This window comes from Teleopsis dalmanni, chromosome 2, assembly GCF_002237135.1.
Source record: "Teleopsis dalmanni isolate 2A chromosome 2, ASM223713v2, whole genome shotgun sequence".
NCBI classification, from domain to species: Eukaryota; Metazoa; Arthropoda; class Insecta; order Diptera; family Diopsidae; genus Teleopsis; species Teleopsis dalmanni.
In genome coordinates this window covers 204,967,590-204,987,728 of record NC_051847.1, presented here as the reverse complement: position 1 = coordinate 204,987,728, position 20,139 = coordinate 204,967,590, and the positions used below count along the sequence as shown (strand labels likewise).

General features: G+C 29.8%; 1 protein-coding gene across 1 annotated transcript; it reads right to left on the bottom strand.

Moving 5' to 3' along the window:
• Positions 1-16,056: 16,056 nt before the first annotated feature.
• On the bottom strand, positions 16,057-18,599 carry LOC119676611 (adhesion G-protein coupled receptor G7-like). The gene is made up of 2 exons (XM_038087856.1): positions 17,270-18,599; positions 16,057-17,210 (listed from the first exon to the last, which is right to left on the bottom strand). Exons 1-2 carry the CDS (start codon positions 18,597-18,599, stop codon positions 16,057-16,059), a joined length of 2,484 nt encoding a protein of 827 aa, XP_037943784.1.
• Between the last annotated feature and the right edge of the window lie 1,540 nt (positions 18,600-20,139).

Genomic DNA, 20,139 nt, shown 5'->3' with positions numbered 1-20,139 from the left:
TTGAAAGAATGATAAGTTATATGAATTCATAATAAGCATCATTATATCAATCCTCTAATGACATTGAGTTGTGTTTATATGGCTACTTGTTCTATTTTGAGTAGACTTTCTCGGATCCTTTAGGATTATCTTATTAAATTTTATAATAAATAGATTGTTTGAAAAATTATATATGACAATAAGTTAATCAGTTGGTTGATTAGTTACAGTGGTTGATAGGCAGATACACTTCCACCTAACAGTTTGACTGTGTAATCAAACTAAATTCATATATCACATAGATACCGTCTTTTTTCTTTTTCTGTGAATATGAAGCTCTGTATATAACCAAGGATACTGATAACCTGTCGTGAAATTCCAATTATAGTGTTCTCAACACAAGTATCATTATAATGTGTCGATCAACATATCCATAGTAATTTACTGCAAAGAAATTCGTATACCAATTAAACTTATATGTTAAGATCTAATTTTCTTCTTGGAGAGCAGCTAGGCCTATCTAATACATCTGTTGTTCTTCAGGTCATAGTAAGCAATTAAAAAATATAAATTCATATTGAGTGAAAACACAAAGTTAATCTGTGTTATTTTAGATATCAAACACAGCTACCACGACAGTTCCTTACATAGCTAAATCAGATCCACGACAGCGAAAGTTGCCTGCACATTGATCCTAGGATTAGGTTTGAGGTACTAGAATTAAGGATACTAGGATAAAAGTAAAATTATACCTATGTTAGAGCATTCCAAGGAAAACCCAATTACTATCACTTGTACTCAATATAGACTTAGTTATACTTTGGAATGACACTAAGCCATTGTTGTTTTGGTGATAAATCCAACGAATATTATTCATCAAATACTGTTCTCGCCTGTTATGATTTCATGTGACTTCATTTTACTCCCGAAACAAAAATTATCACTTCTCGAAAACCATTCTAGTCTATTGTGGTTGTAAATGTATTGATATAGATTGGATTGATATATAAATATAGATTGGATTGAAGCAAGCACTAGTATGCCAGGATTACACTCGATAGGGGCGACTTTAAGAGGAAAAAAAATTTTTTTGGTTAATGGAACTTATTTTTATGATTTTCATTAAAAAAATTTTTTAAAGAATGAGAATTTTATTTTAGATCATGTTATAGTTATTAATCTCTTTTTCTAATTTTTTACTAATCTAATTTTTTTTTTTTAATACAATTAAATTACAGTTGTTTATCTATACTTGTTTATATGAACACATCTTTCTGTGCGTCATGTTAAACTGCGACTATCTATAGAATAAGACAATTTTGTAAGTGACTTGAATGGGAATTTTTTATAAACAAAGTTAAAAATCATATAATAAAAGTATAAATATAATTAACTCAAGAAATAAATAATAATTATGTGTAACTTATCGTAATTATATATCTCAAGTGTAAACACGCGAAAACTACCTGTAGAATTTCCCTAATTATTGCCTTAGTTAAAATATAGTAATTATTTAAAACTGTTTTTCCACTTCATAAACTAATTAACATTTTTAACTTAATAGTAATAGTTGGGCGTAATATGTGTAGAAAGTAGGTTACACCCATTTCTAATTTTTGACTTTTATTTATACACGAATTTACTTTTGTTTTTGTTCCTTGACTTTTATCACAGTTTGTATTTATCACAGTTTGTTACTTAAATTTAAAATTAACGATATTTAGTTAATATGGGCTGACATCACAAATGCATTAGAATAGATTTTTATGGTTATCATATCAAAACAACAATTACTCTATAGAAAATGCAGTTGATTGCCATATAACATGCAATCCCAACATCTAGTGAAAATGTAATATTACATACAAATAAACGCCAAGTGATTATCATGTGAGAATATGTCCACAATTAGAAATTTCTTCAATAAACATCATTAGTACTGTGAATCTTTACTATAAAAGTAAAGGATATTGGAAGTTCTAGCCTGAGAAATCGTTAGTTTAAATTGCTGTTGTCAATATAAGTATTTTTAAATACTTATGTTTGTATGATTATTCATATTTGTTAAAAAGTAGATTCCTATTTATTTAGTCTATACCGAGACATTAAACCATGCTTATAAATATGAATATAAAAAAATTTTGAGATCAGCCAGCGCCTTTAATCCTTTATATGTTTAAAGTTATTGGCCTAAAAACTTCTAATTAAACTTTTGAATAAAAATACAAAATGCAGTAATAAGGAAAGAAGAGGACAATGAAACGCATATTAAAATATTTTACTTCTAATTTTTATTAATAGAATTATAAATAATTCCTAATTACTTTTCTTTTTATTAATATCTAAACATTTTTTATTGCATAAGTAGAAAAAGTAAGTAGAAAAAACAATATATAATAATAAAAATAATAAAAAAATTAAGTTTTAAAATCTTAAAGATTATTAACATATATATAATAAACAAATTATATAAATATAGTTATGAATTTGGAAGTGTAGTAATATATTTAATTTTTATATATATGTAATTCTTTATTATTTATTGTTTTAATGGTCAAATTAGTTTCAGTAATTTTTATATATTAATAATTATTTATTTTTTATTGTCTTAATACACAAATTTTATTTACACATTTCTAAACGAGTTTAATTTATCAAATCAGAAGTTTTTGAATTAGTTTTAAAAATATTTAATTGTTACGGATATTTTAACTATAGTCTATAGTTATCTTCAAAATGATTTCCTAAAAATAATTATATTTATTAAATAGTAATAAATAACTTCTGTTGACAGAATGTTTAATTAAAAAATGTTTCAATAAAACTATTTATGGTAAACATATTTATTCAATTGTTCTTATTAAAAAATACATATTTTCAAATAAAAGCTATTAGCAAATATAAAATAAAATATTTTTTTAATAAATTAAAAAATATTTAATTTTTAATTTTTAATAATTTTTAATTTATTAAGCTCAAAATGTTATGAATATTCTTTTTTAAATTGCTTTTTATAATTAGCTTAAATAATAACAACAATAATAATAAAAATTAGATTTTAAGAAAATATTTTAGAAATTTATTAAATGAATTTTAAGGACATAAATAAATAAATTAATAAATAAATAATAACAAATAAACAATAATTTTGATATATGTTATGATATACGTTATATATATATATTTTAAAGCTTTTAAAAATACTATTTCGAGTTTATTTAAACTTAAAAAATATTGACTACGACTTGCACTTTAAAAATTTAATAAATCCAACGGTCGTTTTGATAAAGAATTTTTAATGTAGAATTTATATACCGGAGGCGTATACGTGATATTAAATGCAAGCAGAGTTAACACGCAAAGTAAGCAATTAAAAATTTCACTACACACGCCAACTTCATTTTTCACCCATTTTATTTTATTTATTTTTTTTTTTTGAATTACTTTTTAGATCGATTTTAATTTCGCTTATTTTGCACAATAGCAATAATTTGGCTAATTACTATGAAATAATAATTACACAAAAGAACCGTGTGGATTTGAGCGCCTAATATGCGTTGAAAACCGCCTATTGAACTGTTCGAATTGAAGAGCCACCGACGACTGAGGACATTTCACAATGTACACAATATAATAAATGGCGCCTCTCAGGATACTCAGCTGACTTTTTGTTATTTAGAACAAATCAAGTAGTGTTAGCCATCCACAGCGAGCATGCGCCTTTCCGGTACTGTGGTGCTTTCAGAGCGTAGTATCGTGTAGTAAACAGAATTAGGTTAAGCAATAACATGGGCACAAATATTTTCCTACATTATCCAGTCGTATTATGTTATTATGGTAAAGTATAAAACTTTTATTTACCATAAAATTATTTTTAAGCTTTAAAATTTTGAAATTTCTCTTAGGATTTTTTATAAGATATTTAATAATCTATTTAATGCAAAAATAATTAATTTATATGAATCGAAGCATCAAATGTGGAAATCACATGTTTTAGCACATTTTCTTTAATCAAGGCTTATCATTCTTCTCTCATAACAATTCTCTAAAACAAGCTTTATACATAATTATCCATAAGCACGGAATTATCTAAACATAAGTAAAACACTGAAAAAATTGAGAATTCGCTGGATTATGTGTTGTAGTATATTGTTTCTATCTTGCTACTAAGTATAAAGTACAAATCATACGCATGTCTTTTTCGAAATTTCTTACAGTACTGTATCCTTTCGAAATAATTTGCAATGACTCTTCTATGCACAGCTAACAATAGCTCGGCTATACTATAACTATAACTAGATGGTAGTTAATTTTCATTTTGAAAGCGTCAAAAGTTTGAAAACTATCCATACAAACAAAAGTTCAAGAGTGACTAATCGCATGATCTTGGTGGCCAATTTACGTCACCAAAATGCCAAAAATAACAAAAAACCTGGGATTCTTCTGTTCGAAGCACATATCTACTAGGTTAAATCTAGTATTTACCCATAGAGATTGACTCCTTAGAGAGAATATCTAAGTGGCTGATGTTGAAACGAAATATACGCAGGTGGAATGACGGTATTCATTCACTTTCAATCAATTAGAACTTTTACGGGTAGTGTAATCCAAAAACTAGTTAAGATATAAGATATGCTTTGCTTTCCGTCTAGGAGGAAGTTATATCCAAACATATACATTGTGACCGAAAGGTTTTCGGAAATTCTCATTTAAAATTCGCGCGCTGTATATTTTTCGATATTTTAAGTTTATGTAGTTTGGCAGCACTTCCTTAATTACTATGCCAAAAATGAGCGCGATCTGTCAGACAGTTCGTTTACGGCAGCTGTTGAAACCAGTTCACCTCAGTAGTGCGTTGCGAAAAAAACAATGGAAAAAAATATTGAACAAAGAGTTTGCATCAAATTTTGTTTTTCGAACGAAATTTCGTGTGCAGAATCGTTGCGAATGCTACAAAAGGCTTATGGGGAATCAGTTTTATCGAAAACTCAAGTTTATGAGTGGTACAAAGCCTTTCAGGACTGTCGTACGACCGTCGAAGACATGCCGCGTTCTGGACGACCTTCGACCTCTACCACCGACGAAAACATTGAAAAGGCAAAGGAAATCGTGTTCAAAAATCCTCATGTGAGTGTTAGAGAGATAGCACGAGAGCTAGGCATCGGTCGTGAGATGGCTCGTTTGATTTTGGTGGACAATTTGTGTATGCGACGTGTCAACGCCCGGCTTGTTCCGATTCACCTCAATTTGTTCAACATTATCAACGATTTTAAGGCCAAACATTCAATAAATACCATCGAACAGCCACCGTATTCACCTGATCTTGCACCGTGTGACTTTTTCCTGTTTCCCAACCTCAAATTACCACTCAGAGGAACGCGTTTTGAATCCATAGAAGACGTAAAACAGAATTCGCAGAGGGAACTCAAAGCCATACCGGAAAGCGCCTATAAAAAATGTTTTGATGATTGGAAGAAACGTTGGCATTGTGTATCGCTTCTAATGGAGCATATTTTGAAGGAGATAAAATAAATATTGATGAAGGTTAAGAATTTTGCGTTTTATTTAAAATTTCCCGAAAACTTTTCGGTCACAATGTATAACTTCCTATATATGAGAGCACGAAGCTTTCACAGCAAATCATCACTTAAGGTAACTGCTGACTTCTGTAGTGATTGATGATTTCTCTTTCTCTTGCAACAGTTTCAATAAAATTCGAGCCTATCACACCTATAGACCAATTATTACACAGCGACATAAAGTAACTTTTGTGAATACAATGGTTTTGCAACAATTACTTCTGGATTTTCGCTCTCCCAGATGGGGTAATTTTGTTTTATCACATAAGCACCAAGTTAAATAATGTGAAGATAATTTGATCAAAATGTATTTACCACAGCTGATGTTTTTATAATAAGTTATTACAGGATTTTCATGTTTAGCGATTTCTAACTGAATCTTCCTTCAAAATGGCTGCTTCTAAATCAATTCTACAAGAAGGATAACTCTTTGCTTCATAATAAAACTTATATGCTAAATACTTGGTTACTTGGTACTTGGTTATCTTATTTTTCTTCTACTTCATTAATCCCTGTACTATCATTGCAGGTGGGAATAGGTTCTGCGTCCTCTATTCTTGATGGGTGTGATTATTTTTTTCTATTTTGCGTATCGTTTTTTTTTCAGTTTACCTGCTCTTGAAAATTTTTCTTCAAATGTTACGCTTCTTCACTCAATAGTTCTTCTGTCCTCGGCAGTTTGAATGGTACCATTTGACTTTATATTGATTAGAAACATATCGTAGTTTTCTCTTATGTTTTATGAGTGTTTTTTATTGTATTATGCCTTTTACAATAAAAAATTTTTTGCACAGTTCTATTAAGATATTTAACTATTGCGTCTGTTACTTTGCTAGGCTCTTTGTTATTTCCTGATCAACTTTCTAGTCCGTTTGGTAGAATTACTTCAATAATTGTATTGTCGACTTAGAGCTTCATTTTTTTGTCTACCATTCATTTTCTTAAAAAGTATATGGCTTAATTGTCAGATATATTCGTTCATTTTGCGTTTCAATAAATTTAAAGTTAATTATCATTGCACGTATGTATATAGGCTCTGCAAACATATACCTCAGGAATTAAATTCATTTAATTTGTAAGTTAAGATATTGTTAAAAACGAAAGTTATTTTTGGTTTTTAATAATTTCGTTAAATTCAGAAGAATCCTTTAAAATATTAAGCGATTATTTTGCTTCAATTTAAATAAATATTTTAACATGTTCAGAACTTGTTTGACCAACTGATTCACATAATCATCATGTGGCGTATTTGATAAGCTTTACGTAAATTTTGCTTCGTGATGGTACGTTGATTGCAATTACTTGCCTATCAAAATAATTGTTTATAGCCAACTTTAATATGTAAATGCTTTTTGGTTGAATTTTATTTTATAATCAGAAGTCCATGGACCAAATATAGTCTATATAATCGACAATAACAATTACGAAAGATGTTGTGTTAAAAGTTTTCGGATTTTATTTATTCAAATTATTTAGTACATCCAAATATTAGTTATGATTTTTTTTAATGATATATATATATATATATAATGATATATATGATAAAAACAAAGCAGTAAAATAAAAACTTAAATATAACTCAAATAAAGTGAATATAATGTGGAATAAGTATTTATGGAGGACTTATAGCAGATCTTTTCATTTTGCATATAAAAATAATAAAAATACTAGTTAATGCCTTAAAAATATGTAAAATATCATTTGTTAAACATTAAATAACGAAATAACAGAATTTTATGATTTTAACAGACGACTGTTAAAAACTTATGTAGCGGTAACAGCGGAAGAGAATGTATTGAAAAGCTTTCTGTTTTAAAAGCACTTGTTGCTTACAGTTTGTTGTTGTTTATTGTATATTTTAACAAAGAGTATATTTAATTAATATTTTCTACTACTGAAAAATTAAACATTTTTAAAAAATTTCCACTAAAGGAATCTCATCTCAGCCCAAATACATTACCTTTGCTCAAACAGTTCCAAGTTAAGACTTCAGATCTAAATATGCTGTTATTTTAAATAACAGCTAAAGAACTTGTGTTAGTATCAATTGTATAGCATCTATCAATAGCATTTATAGTATTTTAATAATATTAAACTATTCAAGTGTTTAAATATTATGTTATTTCAAAAATATTTCAAAAAATAGTTTTTAGTAATTTCTAAAAGTAAAACATTTATGATAACATTTTAACATATTCATTCAAGCAAAAGCAATAAAATAATAATATTCATGTGATCTATCCCGAAAAGGGTCAATGAATAAAAATTACGTGGTCTGAATTTAACATTTTAGCCAAGAAGTAAAAATATGATAAATATGAAAGAGAAAAAAATTATGATTTGTATATTTAATGTTAACAACAGTGTTAAGTCAATAGCACTACATATAGATTTCAATAAGCTAAGTCTAACAGACCTTAACCGTACCTTAGATTTTATTGTTTACAATCACATGAATTTTGTTTATGTAAATTTTAATGGAAGTTGAGAACAAAATATTAAATTATATCCATTTTAGTTTATTCATTTTGATTGTAATATGCAGTCGAATAATTCATGAAATATTAAATAATAATATTTTTAATTTAATAGAAATAGAATTTTCACATTTTTATTAAAATAAATTTTAAATTAATGAAAATGCTTTAGATATTTTTGAGGATGTTGACAAAACTCAACGAAACGTCCAGACAAAATCAGTATCACAACAAAAATTGGCGGATATATCAACAAGTTTTCTTTATATATGTACATCGGATACTTTTTTTTTAGATTCAACATCAATTATACCTTTGAGATAGTTAAGAATCAAAATATACCGAAAATACCGCTTTTTACCTTTCATATTTGAAAGGTCAGCAATCAAAAACAACTACTTACAATAAATCGAAGTTTTTCACTAGCAAACCTTAACATATCACCCTTCAATGTGGCAAGAAAAATAAAGCAATAGCACGAAATATAGAAGGACAGTTAGATTGATATGGATAATATAATCAGCTGACTTAAACGGAAATTGCGACACTCAAATTACTAACTCTCTCTCTCTCTTACTTACGCTGATCGGACATGGATACTGTTGCAAATACCTGTACCGCGTGAAGAACTTAGATCTACCTTAAAAGCTGTATTTATAGCGACGGACACTGTAATGATGCTGAGCATACCTTCTTTTATTGTAGCAGGTGACAAACATTTAGAGTAGATGTGAAAGTTCGGATTGGATGAATAAATTCCGAGAATATAGTGGAAAAGATGGGAGCGAAACCAGAGAACTGACAATCCATAGAGTCATATGTTTTTTAAGTCTTCAAAGCGGAGCAAAAAATAGGCTAACAGATAGAGCTCAATTACAAAAAAATCGATAAAAAAGTGAGGTCTGGACATAAATTGAAAAGCAAAAGTGCATGGTTTGAAGTGCCTAGCTCCTTCCTGAAGTAATACAAATCTGTGTTGGGATGGAAAGCGGGAGTGGGGGAATAAATCTCCACGAATATAGGGGGTTTTAGACAGTTTACTATATAATAATGTTACGGAGTCGGGCACACAATTCCGACGATGGACGGTTTGAAAGTGCATAAAACATTCACAAAGAAAAAAAATATATTTGTATATATAATAATTATGTGGCTTAGTTGGGAAATTGATTATAAAAGAAATTAAGAATCCCAAAGATGTCTGTTAATGATAAAAGAATTTACTTTTTAACTAACCGTATAGTAAAAATTTACAGCTAAAATAATTTTTTTCCCAGTTTTGAATATTTTGTCTTAGTATTTGCGATGAGAAAATTATACTGCATTTTTTGTTCAAACACAAATATGTATTTTATAAAAATTAAAATAATTCATTTATTTTTATTAAATAAAACTATATCTTCAAAGGATTGTATATCAGCTATAAAATATACATAAAAGTATGACAAATTACGCAGACAGAACATCAAACGAAATTGATTACTTATTTTTATTGGTAATTGCAGCGAAAGTAATGACGAAATAGCCCCCAGCCATTCGTGAAATGACTTTGAAGATGAATTTGAATTTCATAGCTGTAGTCGAAATACATAATTTACTATAATTCTCTATAATACAAAAATTTAAGATTATTAATATAATATTTTATTTTCTTTGCTATCAGCACAACAACGAATAAATTACAACCAGATTTAATTTTCAAATTAAAATTTTAATTGTAAATTTTATTTTACAAATATATTGTTCTAGAAATATTGTTAAGAACTTTCACAAATATCTTATAATCATTAAAAATAAAATAAATCATTATTATTAAATAATAGGCTATGAATGCACCCCGACCTAAAAGATCTATTGTGCGCCTTAAAGCCCAACAAAAACAATTACAGATTATTTATAAATCTCGTAACTGCTGTGGGCTTAATTATACAAATTGGGGTTAAGATCCCTCTTTCAAGGTAGTCAAGTCTACGTTCTTACTTGACTTGGTAAGAACATAGAACACGTTCTAATGTTTCCTTCTTCTGAAGACAGAGTCGCAGGAATCACTTTCTATCGCACTAGATGTCACATTCTAATACTGCTAATACTGAAAGCAAGAAACTAATTTGAAATCAAAAATTAATGAAATTTTTATAATACTGTACCTATTGCTACCCAATATCGATGAGCTGTATGGGTTACACTGCAATATTGGCTCCCTTGCCTTATTCACGTCGTACTTATGAACAAAAATGCTGCTGTTAAAAAGGTCTGTAATGTGATATCCGCTGGTGAAAACTGAGATAAAGGACATCCGTATCTTTGATAGATGGATTCGGTATTACCAGTTAACAACTACATGCGACTAAACGGGGTGACTAAAGGAGACTACTAAGTACTGTAAATAAAAATGTAAGTAAGTAAAAGGGAAAGTAAGTAACTAAGTAGAAATGTATAGACCATAATCTTATAAAAAATATTGAAATTATACAGAACATTAAAATAAATAAAATCAATATTTCTAAAATATAAATAAGTTTCTAAAACGTTTAACTAAATAATATTTATTATAACTCAATAGAAATTAAATTTCTGCAAGTTCAAATCCTAAGCATTTTAATTTTATTAAGACAATCCGCAAATTGTTAATTAAGTTTGGTATGTCAAAACGCGGTATACTCATTCCAAATCATTTCACTCTAATTGACTACTCCAACAATCGCATCTGAGATTTGTGAGACTGTGATAATAGCACATTATGATTATTAAACGGAAGCTAAAAACTTTTGTTACACACTCAAGGGATTATCAAGAGACATTTGTGGTTTGTTAGTACTTAAACTTTGGATTCAAACTGTGGTATAAGTGGTGACATATCTAAGTTAGATGATATCTTTTTTTTTATATGTACAGGATATGGATTTGAAACATTGCGATTTATTTTACAATTCTAAATTATTTTTACATTATTCACACTATGACATACAAAGGTATAGTAAGTTTGACAAGATATTTTAAATACATCACAGGACACTCTATCTACCTTAGGAGTACATTGTACAGAAAGTGACGATACTGTTACTGTTAAGCAGAATGATGATTTACCTTTCTGTCACTAAGTTTATCTATTTATTTGTATTTATATGTTTTTATATAAATAATGGTTTATTTAACAGTTTGTCTGTTGTTATGTTAATAGATATTTTTTTTTCTTACATTCTTAATTAGTCAATTTGAACGAACTTTAAAAAGAAATTTATTATGAATCCAGGACATGTTAATAGATTTTTTTTTTTAGATTGTTAACTACTCATTTTGCAAAGAAATTCTTTGTGAATCACAGTGGATAAAGTCAAGAATCGGATAACATTCGTAAAGAACTTGATAAAGCATCCAGATAAAACAATATTTATAGTATAGGTATATGTCAATACTGAATGTTAATTTTGTCAAAATGATTGCATTATACATACGATTTGGAGCAAGTGTGATTCATATCAATTAAATTTAATTTAATGAAATTTATATAAAATTAAAAATGATGGAAAAATGATTTTATATTATAGAAAAGAGATGAAAAGTATTGAATCAAATGTAGTTTTTAATTTTTTTCAAATTTTTTTAATAATTAATCGAGTATTTTGATGAGCATCAAAATATTTTCAAATCCTCATTATTAGTGGTTCCGAGTAGTATTTTTTGGGTTTAATTTTTAGTGAATATTTTTTTAGATCTCAAGAGCTAAACTTAACCACTATCAAAAATAAAAATCAATTATTACTGTATTTTATTATTATTTTTTTTCTTTATGTTTATTTTCACAATTCAATTTGATAATTCCTTTCACATCACATAATTTGTAAAATTTTTTTTAGTTTCGAATTGTATGAATATTGAGTGCATGTCTATCAGTTTTCGAAGAAAGGACACTAGAGCACCTAATGTGTCTATGTCCAAATCTGTCCAGAACTAGCTTCAATTTTACGAGGGCCTCATGCTTCAAATCACTCGGCGTTATCTGTAGCATTAGCATTGGACAGATTCTTGCTTTTGTAAATGTCTAAGGCTGGTTCTAGTTTGACCTTAGCTCTACTACCTACTTTTACGAGATTTTTGTGGATTCAAAACGGCTGTTTTAGCTAATTGAGGAGGACTTCTCCTCCCTCCACCACAACTAGCGTTATCTGTAGCATTAGCATTGGACAGATTCTTGCTTTTGTAAATGTCTAAGGCTGGTTCTAGTTTGACCTTAGCTCTACTATCTGCTATTACGAGATTTTTGTGGATTCAAAACGGCTGTTTTAGTTAATTGAGGAGGACTTCTCCTCCCTCCACCACAACTAACTATGAATATTAGGGTTTGTTATATTGCTTTTTATAAATGCAATAGACAATTATAAGAAATTATATATATTTTCATCTTGCTGACTAATTTGTGTACTTCTCATAAGCTTCGTGATTATTCAATGACTGATCTAAGATCAGTGTTCGGCTCCGTGCAGTTAGTGATCACTCTTAGATAAGACAGTGATAAGTTGGGCAGAGCCTGTCGGTTTTCGCATATAGCTTCAGGGCTCTGTTCGTTATGTATTCTTTGGCCGGATCTAAAGGTCTGTTAGCATGTCATTCGTGCGGATGTGCCATGACACTTTGAAGAATCTTTGAAGAGCTTGATTTCGAACAACTTTTAACTTCTGGATAATAGAGTTGGCAGTTTTGCTATACGCGACATACCCATAAAGTGGCTGTTGTGTTTGAAAACTGGTTGAAAGCATTGCAGTATTTTTGCGCAGCTATTTCTTTTGTCTTGTATGTGCTTGTGCCAAGTAAACCGCTTATCAATCGTAATTCCTAGGTATTTTATGTTGTCATCTTTATTTCAAATGCTGGTGTCAAATCATCTTCGAATCTCATAGCCAAGTCCTATAAACAAGAAGTGTTTTTGTATATAATTGCCTCAAATTAATCAAATAATCGCAAATTAAGGTATTCAAGGAAAATATTACGTGTTGAGACACTCACTAAGAAAGCCAATAAATTTGGAGCCCTTAATGGAGGGGGAAACAATGGATGGATGTTAAACCACATAATTCATAATAATATGTACAAATAACCAATCAAGCAAATTAAAATTTTTGTTATATTATTTTTATTTTTAAAAAATCATAATTTTATTTAATATATAATAGCAAATGTTACAAACTTATTCCGAGTGATAAAAGTTTTAACTAGTTTCTTTTAATGATCGCTAAAGACTGACTCTTTTGAGTTTTATGGAGAATGACTAAAGTCATTCCAGAAATTGTAAAATTGGATTTTGACCAATTGGATTCCAGCATCTAAAATTCTTAAGAATTTTCTAGAAGCTTATTTATCTCCATTCTTGATTGGATTGGAGCTTCTATTTTCTAAAGCGTCTTTAGCTTTGGCGTCAGTAGCCGGATGGCGAGATTAATACCCAATAGTATTTGTACATCTGATCGATCAGGCATTTAAAATGATACTTGATATGGTTTCTGCAAGATACTTGCAGTTCCTAAAGAAAACATTTTGCAACAATGTTGCTATTGTCGTGAATTATTTTAATGCGCAATATCTAAGTACTCTGAAGATACAAAAATGTAAAACAGTGGCGCAGTGCCGTTATATTATTTTAGGGTTTTAACTTGCATGATTGCATATAAGTAAACGATAATAAATGAATAACTTTCTGTATTAAATGTGTTTATATGTTTAGATATGTACGTATATTCCATTCATCCATATTATATCACTTTTGTTAAAATAAGTGTAATGTAAAATAAATGGATTTCTAATTTAAATTTTATTTATTTTTTATAATATATTTCTACTGTTTTAAAATAACTGAAATCAGTTCAAGTGGAATTATTCTAGTACTACCAACTACTGTAATCATATTTTCAGTCTTCACCGTTTAGTTGACAAAAATATTCTAACTTAAAACGCTCAAAAATTAAAGCTTTTTACAGCTTTTAAACGAACTTTAACGTTTTTGTATTAATACGGTCTTTGGTGACTTCATAATAATACGTGCTCATAATAACATTGCATTTGACTTTTTCTAATAATACGGTCTTTAAAAAACTCACCAAAAAATTACGGTCTTGGCGTTTTTATAACATTACGGTTTCATATTGCAATATTACGGTCTTTGATATTACAATTTGTACTTATGAAAACGTTAAGATTAAAACGTTAGGTTAAAGCTTCATAAAAGCTTTGTTAAGTTCTTGTTAGCTTTTATATTTCCGATTTACAACACTAAAAGGATTTTGTATTGGTTTTTCTGTGTTTCAATTCAAAATATTCTTACTTTTAACAAAAAGTTAACATCTGAATAGTCTTAGATGATATTTGCCGCTAGAGGTGTTACCATTTTATTAGAAAACAGGAAAAACTTTGTCAGCCATGCGTACCTCAATTGCATCAAAAATGTATTGAAGTATATAGATGTATGTGGGTGAAATAACAGATGTTGAGTAATGACTTGTCGTTAATTTCGATTTTGGAACGCTAGAAAATATCGCAGAGTAGTCTGAAATCGGGTTTTAAGCATTTTTATTAAATGTGTTAACGGTTGTCACAGCATACGTTGTCAACGACAGTTTGATGTTCTTTTGGACAAATGGTAAATTATTGTGTATACTTAGAACAAAGTTGTTCTAAAAGTGACTGTAGAATTGTACGTGTAAGATTAAAAAAGTGTTACTAGTGCTGACAGCTGCCATTGCCTATATAATATCTGTTATTGGAGCACTATAGATGTTGTACATGCTGCATACAACTTGACTGGCACACAGTCTCCATAGAATATTTAAATATATCCATTAAAATTCTTAATAGTTCATGACTTAATTTCAATAACAGAATCTGTTTCTTGAAAGATGAACGTCTAAATATTTCATTCTAAGTCACTTTACCATAAATAATTATATTTCATAGTGTTTTTCTCGCCGTTTGACCTATCTAGACGCACATCCAAACATTTTATTGCCACCAAACCCATGCGTAATAATTTGGACACGTGGCTGAAAAGTGTGGTTTATTATGTGCACTATTTCTAAGAACTAAAAGCAATCATTGAACTGGTCAAGAACAATAAAGTGAAATGGATAGGTGAAGTACTTAATCTACTTAACTTACGCCAAACTAAATTAGGCTTGGCTTATATCAAACTCAACTTTGCCGCCATCGTAACATCAACCTTCAGACTAGATTTGAAAGAGTCTAAAAACATTAGAATATTATTCTTACAGTAATAAAATGTAAGATATTGTTAAAAAGAATAATGATTACAATAGCCTTTTACATATAAATAAAATAATAAATGAATGTTGATTGCGGAAGACGCCTTTACCGAAAAGCTATTGTCACATTCTTAATTAGCTTATTTCTCGATTTGCCCGGTGATATCAGCGAACAAAGCATTTTTAGCACTTTGTTTTGTTTTTTTTAAGTTTATATCCACTCTAGTAGTAAATGTGAGAAATGAATAGGAAATATTCACTCAGGAAATCGAAATCGCGGTACATGTTTACTACATGTTATTAACTAAATATTAAAATCTGTAGTAGCACTGAAATACCTAACATTCAGAAACTATGTACAATCGATATATATTGTTAAGTTATCGCCTGTAATGCGTAATCGTTCGAATCGTTGGATTTTGTACAGTGAAAGAAACTTCTTGACTTGAGAATATATATGCTTTATTTTGTCAGTTGTATTAAAATTCTAGTATTTTATTCAGAGCAGTTTTCCGAAACACCACACAACTAAACAGAGACACATTTAATTATTGTAAGTGGTTATCATGTAAAAACTTCTAATTACAAAGCCAGATATCCCGAGATTAATATACAGCGTAGTTGAAAAAATTGCACAAGATATTGTAATCTTTTTAAATAATTCTTTTATATTAGAGAGAAATATTATATATTATTAAATATGAGTATAAAAGGAAATCTAAATTGTGTTTAGAATTGTATTGAGTACCAATTCGCTCATTTCTGTCGCTTCTAACTCGTTGTACCGGTGGTATTTATGTTATTTAACTGCAATTCATTCGATTTCAAAACATTTTTCGATTTTCTATTCCTGAACATCAGATTGAACCAGGCAATTCTGGACACTTCATCCAATAAAATAAAATAAATAAATAGAACGAAGCCTTGAGTTGTTGCTGTCAAACAGAAGAGATAAGAAAACACAATGCCAGCTTTCATGAATGTTAATATCCCAAATATCCATGAGAGTCCTAGTAGAAAGAAGAGTAAAACGGATAGACGTATTTTTCTCATGACCATTTTACGTTCCTGTCGCTGTAACGTTTGATTAAATGAGTGTGAAATGCTATAGCAAATATAAATGAAAATAATTAAATTCGTCAAGACAATCAAAGAAATAGGTAGTATAACGCCAAAGTGCAGGCCATGTCCAGATGGATAACATGCAGCCCTGTGCTTTTGCAGTTGATACTCTGTTGGTTCATACGAATGTGGATCAATGCATAAGACTAAAAGTGTGGGAATAAGTGGCAAACCCCAGGCAGCAAGTGCTGATTTTAAAATATAATGGCGAGGACGTTCGATGCCAATCACCGTAACGTAACGTTGAAATTGCAGAAAAGCAATTATTAACATCCATGAAAACAATACCAAAATTGAGTATTGCATCAAAGCACCGATTGCTTTACAATTAGCGTAGCTTCTCTTCTTGGTCAATTCTTCAGCCATGTCATCAGTATTCACAAAGATGAAAAGCACCATTTGAAGAGTTAAAGCAGCACACAAATTAAGCAAGACTTTGGTTGAAGCCAATTTACGCCACTTTTTAAAAAGCGCTGCAGTAACCCAAATACCCAATAAGCCTAGTAATGATAATGTACAGCCTAACAATGATATTAAGTCCAAAGCATGCTGATTAGCAGCAGAAATAAGCACTCTGCCATTAAAGTCATGTTGCCTATAGTTGCCACCAAGCAAAAATGAAAAACAAGCTAGATTATCGGTTTCACACAAAATAACAGCTTTATCCTGCGTTTGATTCACAATACCTTGACTAACCCAAGTTGAATAATTCCAGTAACCACAATTGGAGCTTATGTTTGAGCTAGTAGCAGTACCATAATTTTCATTACGTAAAATAAACGAAAGGTGTTCCGGAAGGGTGCCTAATAAAATTGGGGAAATTGATATTGAATGATTTAGAGAGAAACTAGACTAAAGTTACCTGAATAACCCGGAATGGAGATAGACAATATTTTACTGAATGGCTTTTGTGTCTGCACTTCACTTTGTTCCACAAAAAGTGAATCATTCGTATATATCTTCAATACTATTGTGGCTGGCTTATTTGGTTGCACGATATTTGTACGTAAATATTCCCAGAGCGATAAGGGCACAAATGTTGCCACCTGTAGTCCGGTCTCATTCATCAATTCATTTGCTGATTCATTCAAATAGACAAATCGAAAACGAAATTTTCCGATAGTGGTATGCATTAGAATGGTTGGCTGCACATTTGGGTGCACTGAGGTGCTATAATCATAAATGGCCACACCCGAAATATTGGCACAATCGGGGTTTATGTGTATAACACTGATATTCGTTGAGATTTTCGCAAGCACACCAATACGTGCTCGATCAATAGTCTCCACATGATGAGCGATGTTTGTGGCTGTTTTGTTTGTTACTACTATACCACAACGACTAGTTGGTACAAGTTCTGAGGACACGCTATCCATATACCTTTCAAAAGTTTCCAATAGCTCATTAGTAGAGTTTAATTTAGCAGTTTGACGTAGTATACTTGGATCTTTCGTCATGATGGTATTGCATATGCTGATCACGTCATCAGTTAACTCAGCATCGGCTCCTTCTGCTGATACTGCCTGCAGTATTTTATTTGTGAAATGCACATCAGCTGGTAATATTTTGTAACCCGGTTGCTCTAGCAATATATTGACATTTTCAGTAACCTCTTTCCGGCCGACTTTTCCTTTATGTAAGCGTTTATTTTCCAAGATTTCATTATGCAAAGTATTTAGTTCCGTGCTTATGATTTTTTCATTTGTATTTCGCAGACACGCACTGCTTGAATCCCAGTTCACATGACTATCCCATTCTGCAATATCTGTATTATTATTGTATAAACATTTTAGTGTGAGGGGCATGCCGTTCTCTTTCAGACATAAATCATGTAAGGTGACTGCTTCTCCAATTTTACCGCGCTTCCAAGTATTCGACATTTCTTGTACTCTACCGCCTCTCATAAGGTAATTATGTCGAAATTCTTTGGGTTCACAAAACAATGACGAAGTATTCTTTTTATGATTATTTTCAGTTATTAGTACAGGAGGTTCAGGAGGTTCAGTTTCCATTGGAAATTGACCCCAATAATACTTTCTTCTTAATGGCTCAATTTGCTCTTCTTTGCTTTCTCTCGACTCTGGAGTTTCGTTAAAGTCTGTAATGTTATAGTCTTGCATTTCCCGAATTGGTACTTTGCGACCACTTGTGAAAGCAATCACTGCAAACAATATTAGTATCCGCAACTTCATTTTTCAAGCACTATCTTAAGTTTTTCGGTTGGCTCTAAAAATGTGTATCTTTATAAGTGTGTAATCAATCTTTTATAAATTCACTTTTGTTTAAGTTTATTTTTGGCTTTAAGATATTATCATTTTTTGTATTAATCACATTTTTGTAAATTGTCTACTCGGCACTTATAACCAAGACGTGCAATGCGAGGCGTCCACGCTCGTTACTAGAATTGAACTAATTCTCTAATTTTCATATGAATTTATAATTTTATGCTAAGGCATTTATCCTCAAATATTTTAATAATATATTTTAAAATCTTTCTTTACATTTCTTGTAAATTTTTTTGATAAGTTTTTCAATTTTTTACACGTATGACTAAGTCATCACCCAGTCACCCAGTTTTGTCGTTCAAATAAAAATAAAATATAAAAAATATAAAAATAAATATAAATACATACGTCATATATATGTAATCTAAAAAAAGTTCAGTAAATCAATTTAGTAGCAAGTACGATTATATATTTAAAAATCAACTGAAACCGGTTTCTAATTGCAATGTATTTTCGCAATCTAGATATAGTTCTTTTCTAGGCAACATTGCTTATGTTTGATAAAACAAAATATCACCTAGTATGGCTGATGATTGGTGTCAGGGATGTTACCTATAGTCCAAAAATGAGATTATAACTGTATCAATTTATGTATATTTTTATCAATTTTTTATTTTTCTAAAAATGGAAATATCGAAAATAATGCTATGTTTTTTGTCTTGTCTCATATCTCTTGGTTGTGGTGAATGTTAGGATAAGTTTTGAATATAGAGTAACACTTTTACTGAAATAGAGGAAACTTTTAATATTACACTTAAATGAAATCAATTGATTAAACGTATATCTTTTATTTTTTCACACCTAATATTATATTATATATTGTATAATGATATTCATTTTTACAAATATAGTTTGTTTGGGATCGTTAAGCTACTGATGCAATGTCTTGCTTTCACATGAAATTTGAAAGGAAGTTGGAATTTGAAAAGCTCAGATCTTTTTAGCTAGCAATATTCAAGATTTTTGCCATATTATGAGAGCAAACTAGGAAAACAACTTGTTAATTATATTGTTTTTTGTGACTTTAATGAATCACGAAAAATCTTTAATGTCTATAGTCGCGATATGGTACAGACATTTCAGAAAAGCAGATTTCAGATATACACTTTTTGGTGGTTACCAGAAAGCGACAGAGTAGATGGATAACGCTTTCTTCTTCCACTTTTGACCAGCAGCTATGAAAATTTAAGGGAACCTTTAATTAGTCGGCGTCCCTACCAATGAGAGTGTATCTCGTGTAAAACAATAAGTGGCGAACAAGTCTTAACAGTTGCTGTTTATTTTTCGAAACATAGCCAGAGTATTTTATACGGCTGTTTTCATGTTTTGTTCGCTATTTTAACATATTCTGACTAAATTGAACTAAAAAATTTAAAGTTAAAAGCCTAACAGAAACCTTTCGATTGGAGAAAATATTTTTACCAATTTAGTAGCAAACTGGGTTTCA

What these genes read in the sequence shown, in the direction of transcription:
- LOC119676611 (XM_038087856.1), bottom strand. Translation starts at nt 18,599, where the DNA reads ATGAAGTTGCGGATACTAATATTGTTTGCAGTGATTGCTTTCACAAGT. An exon ending in CTCCATTCCGGGTTATTCAG is followed by an intron (nt 17,211 to 17,269) that starts GTAACTTTAGTC and finishes CAATTTTATTAG; the next exon opens with GCACCCTTCCGGAACACCTT.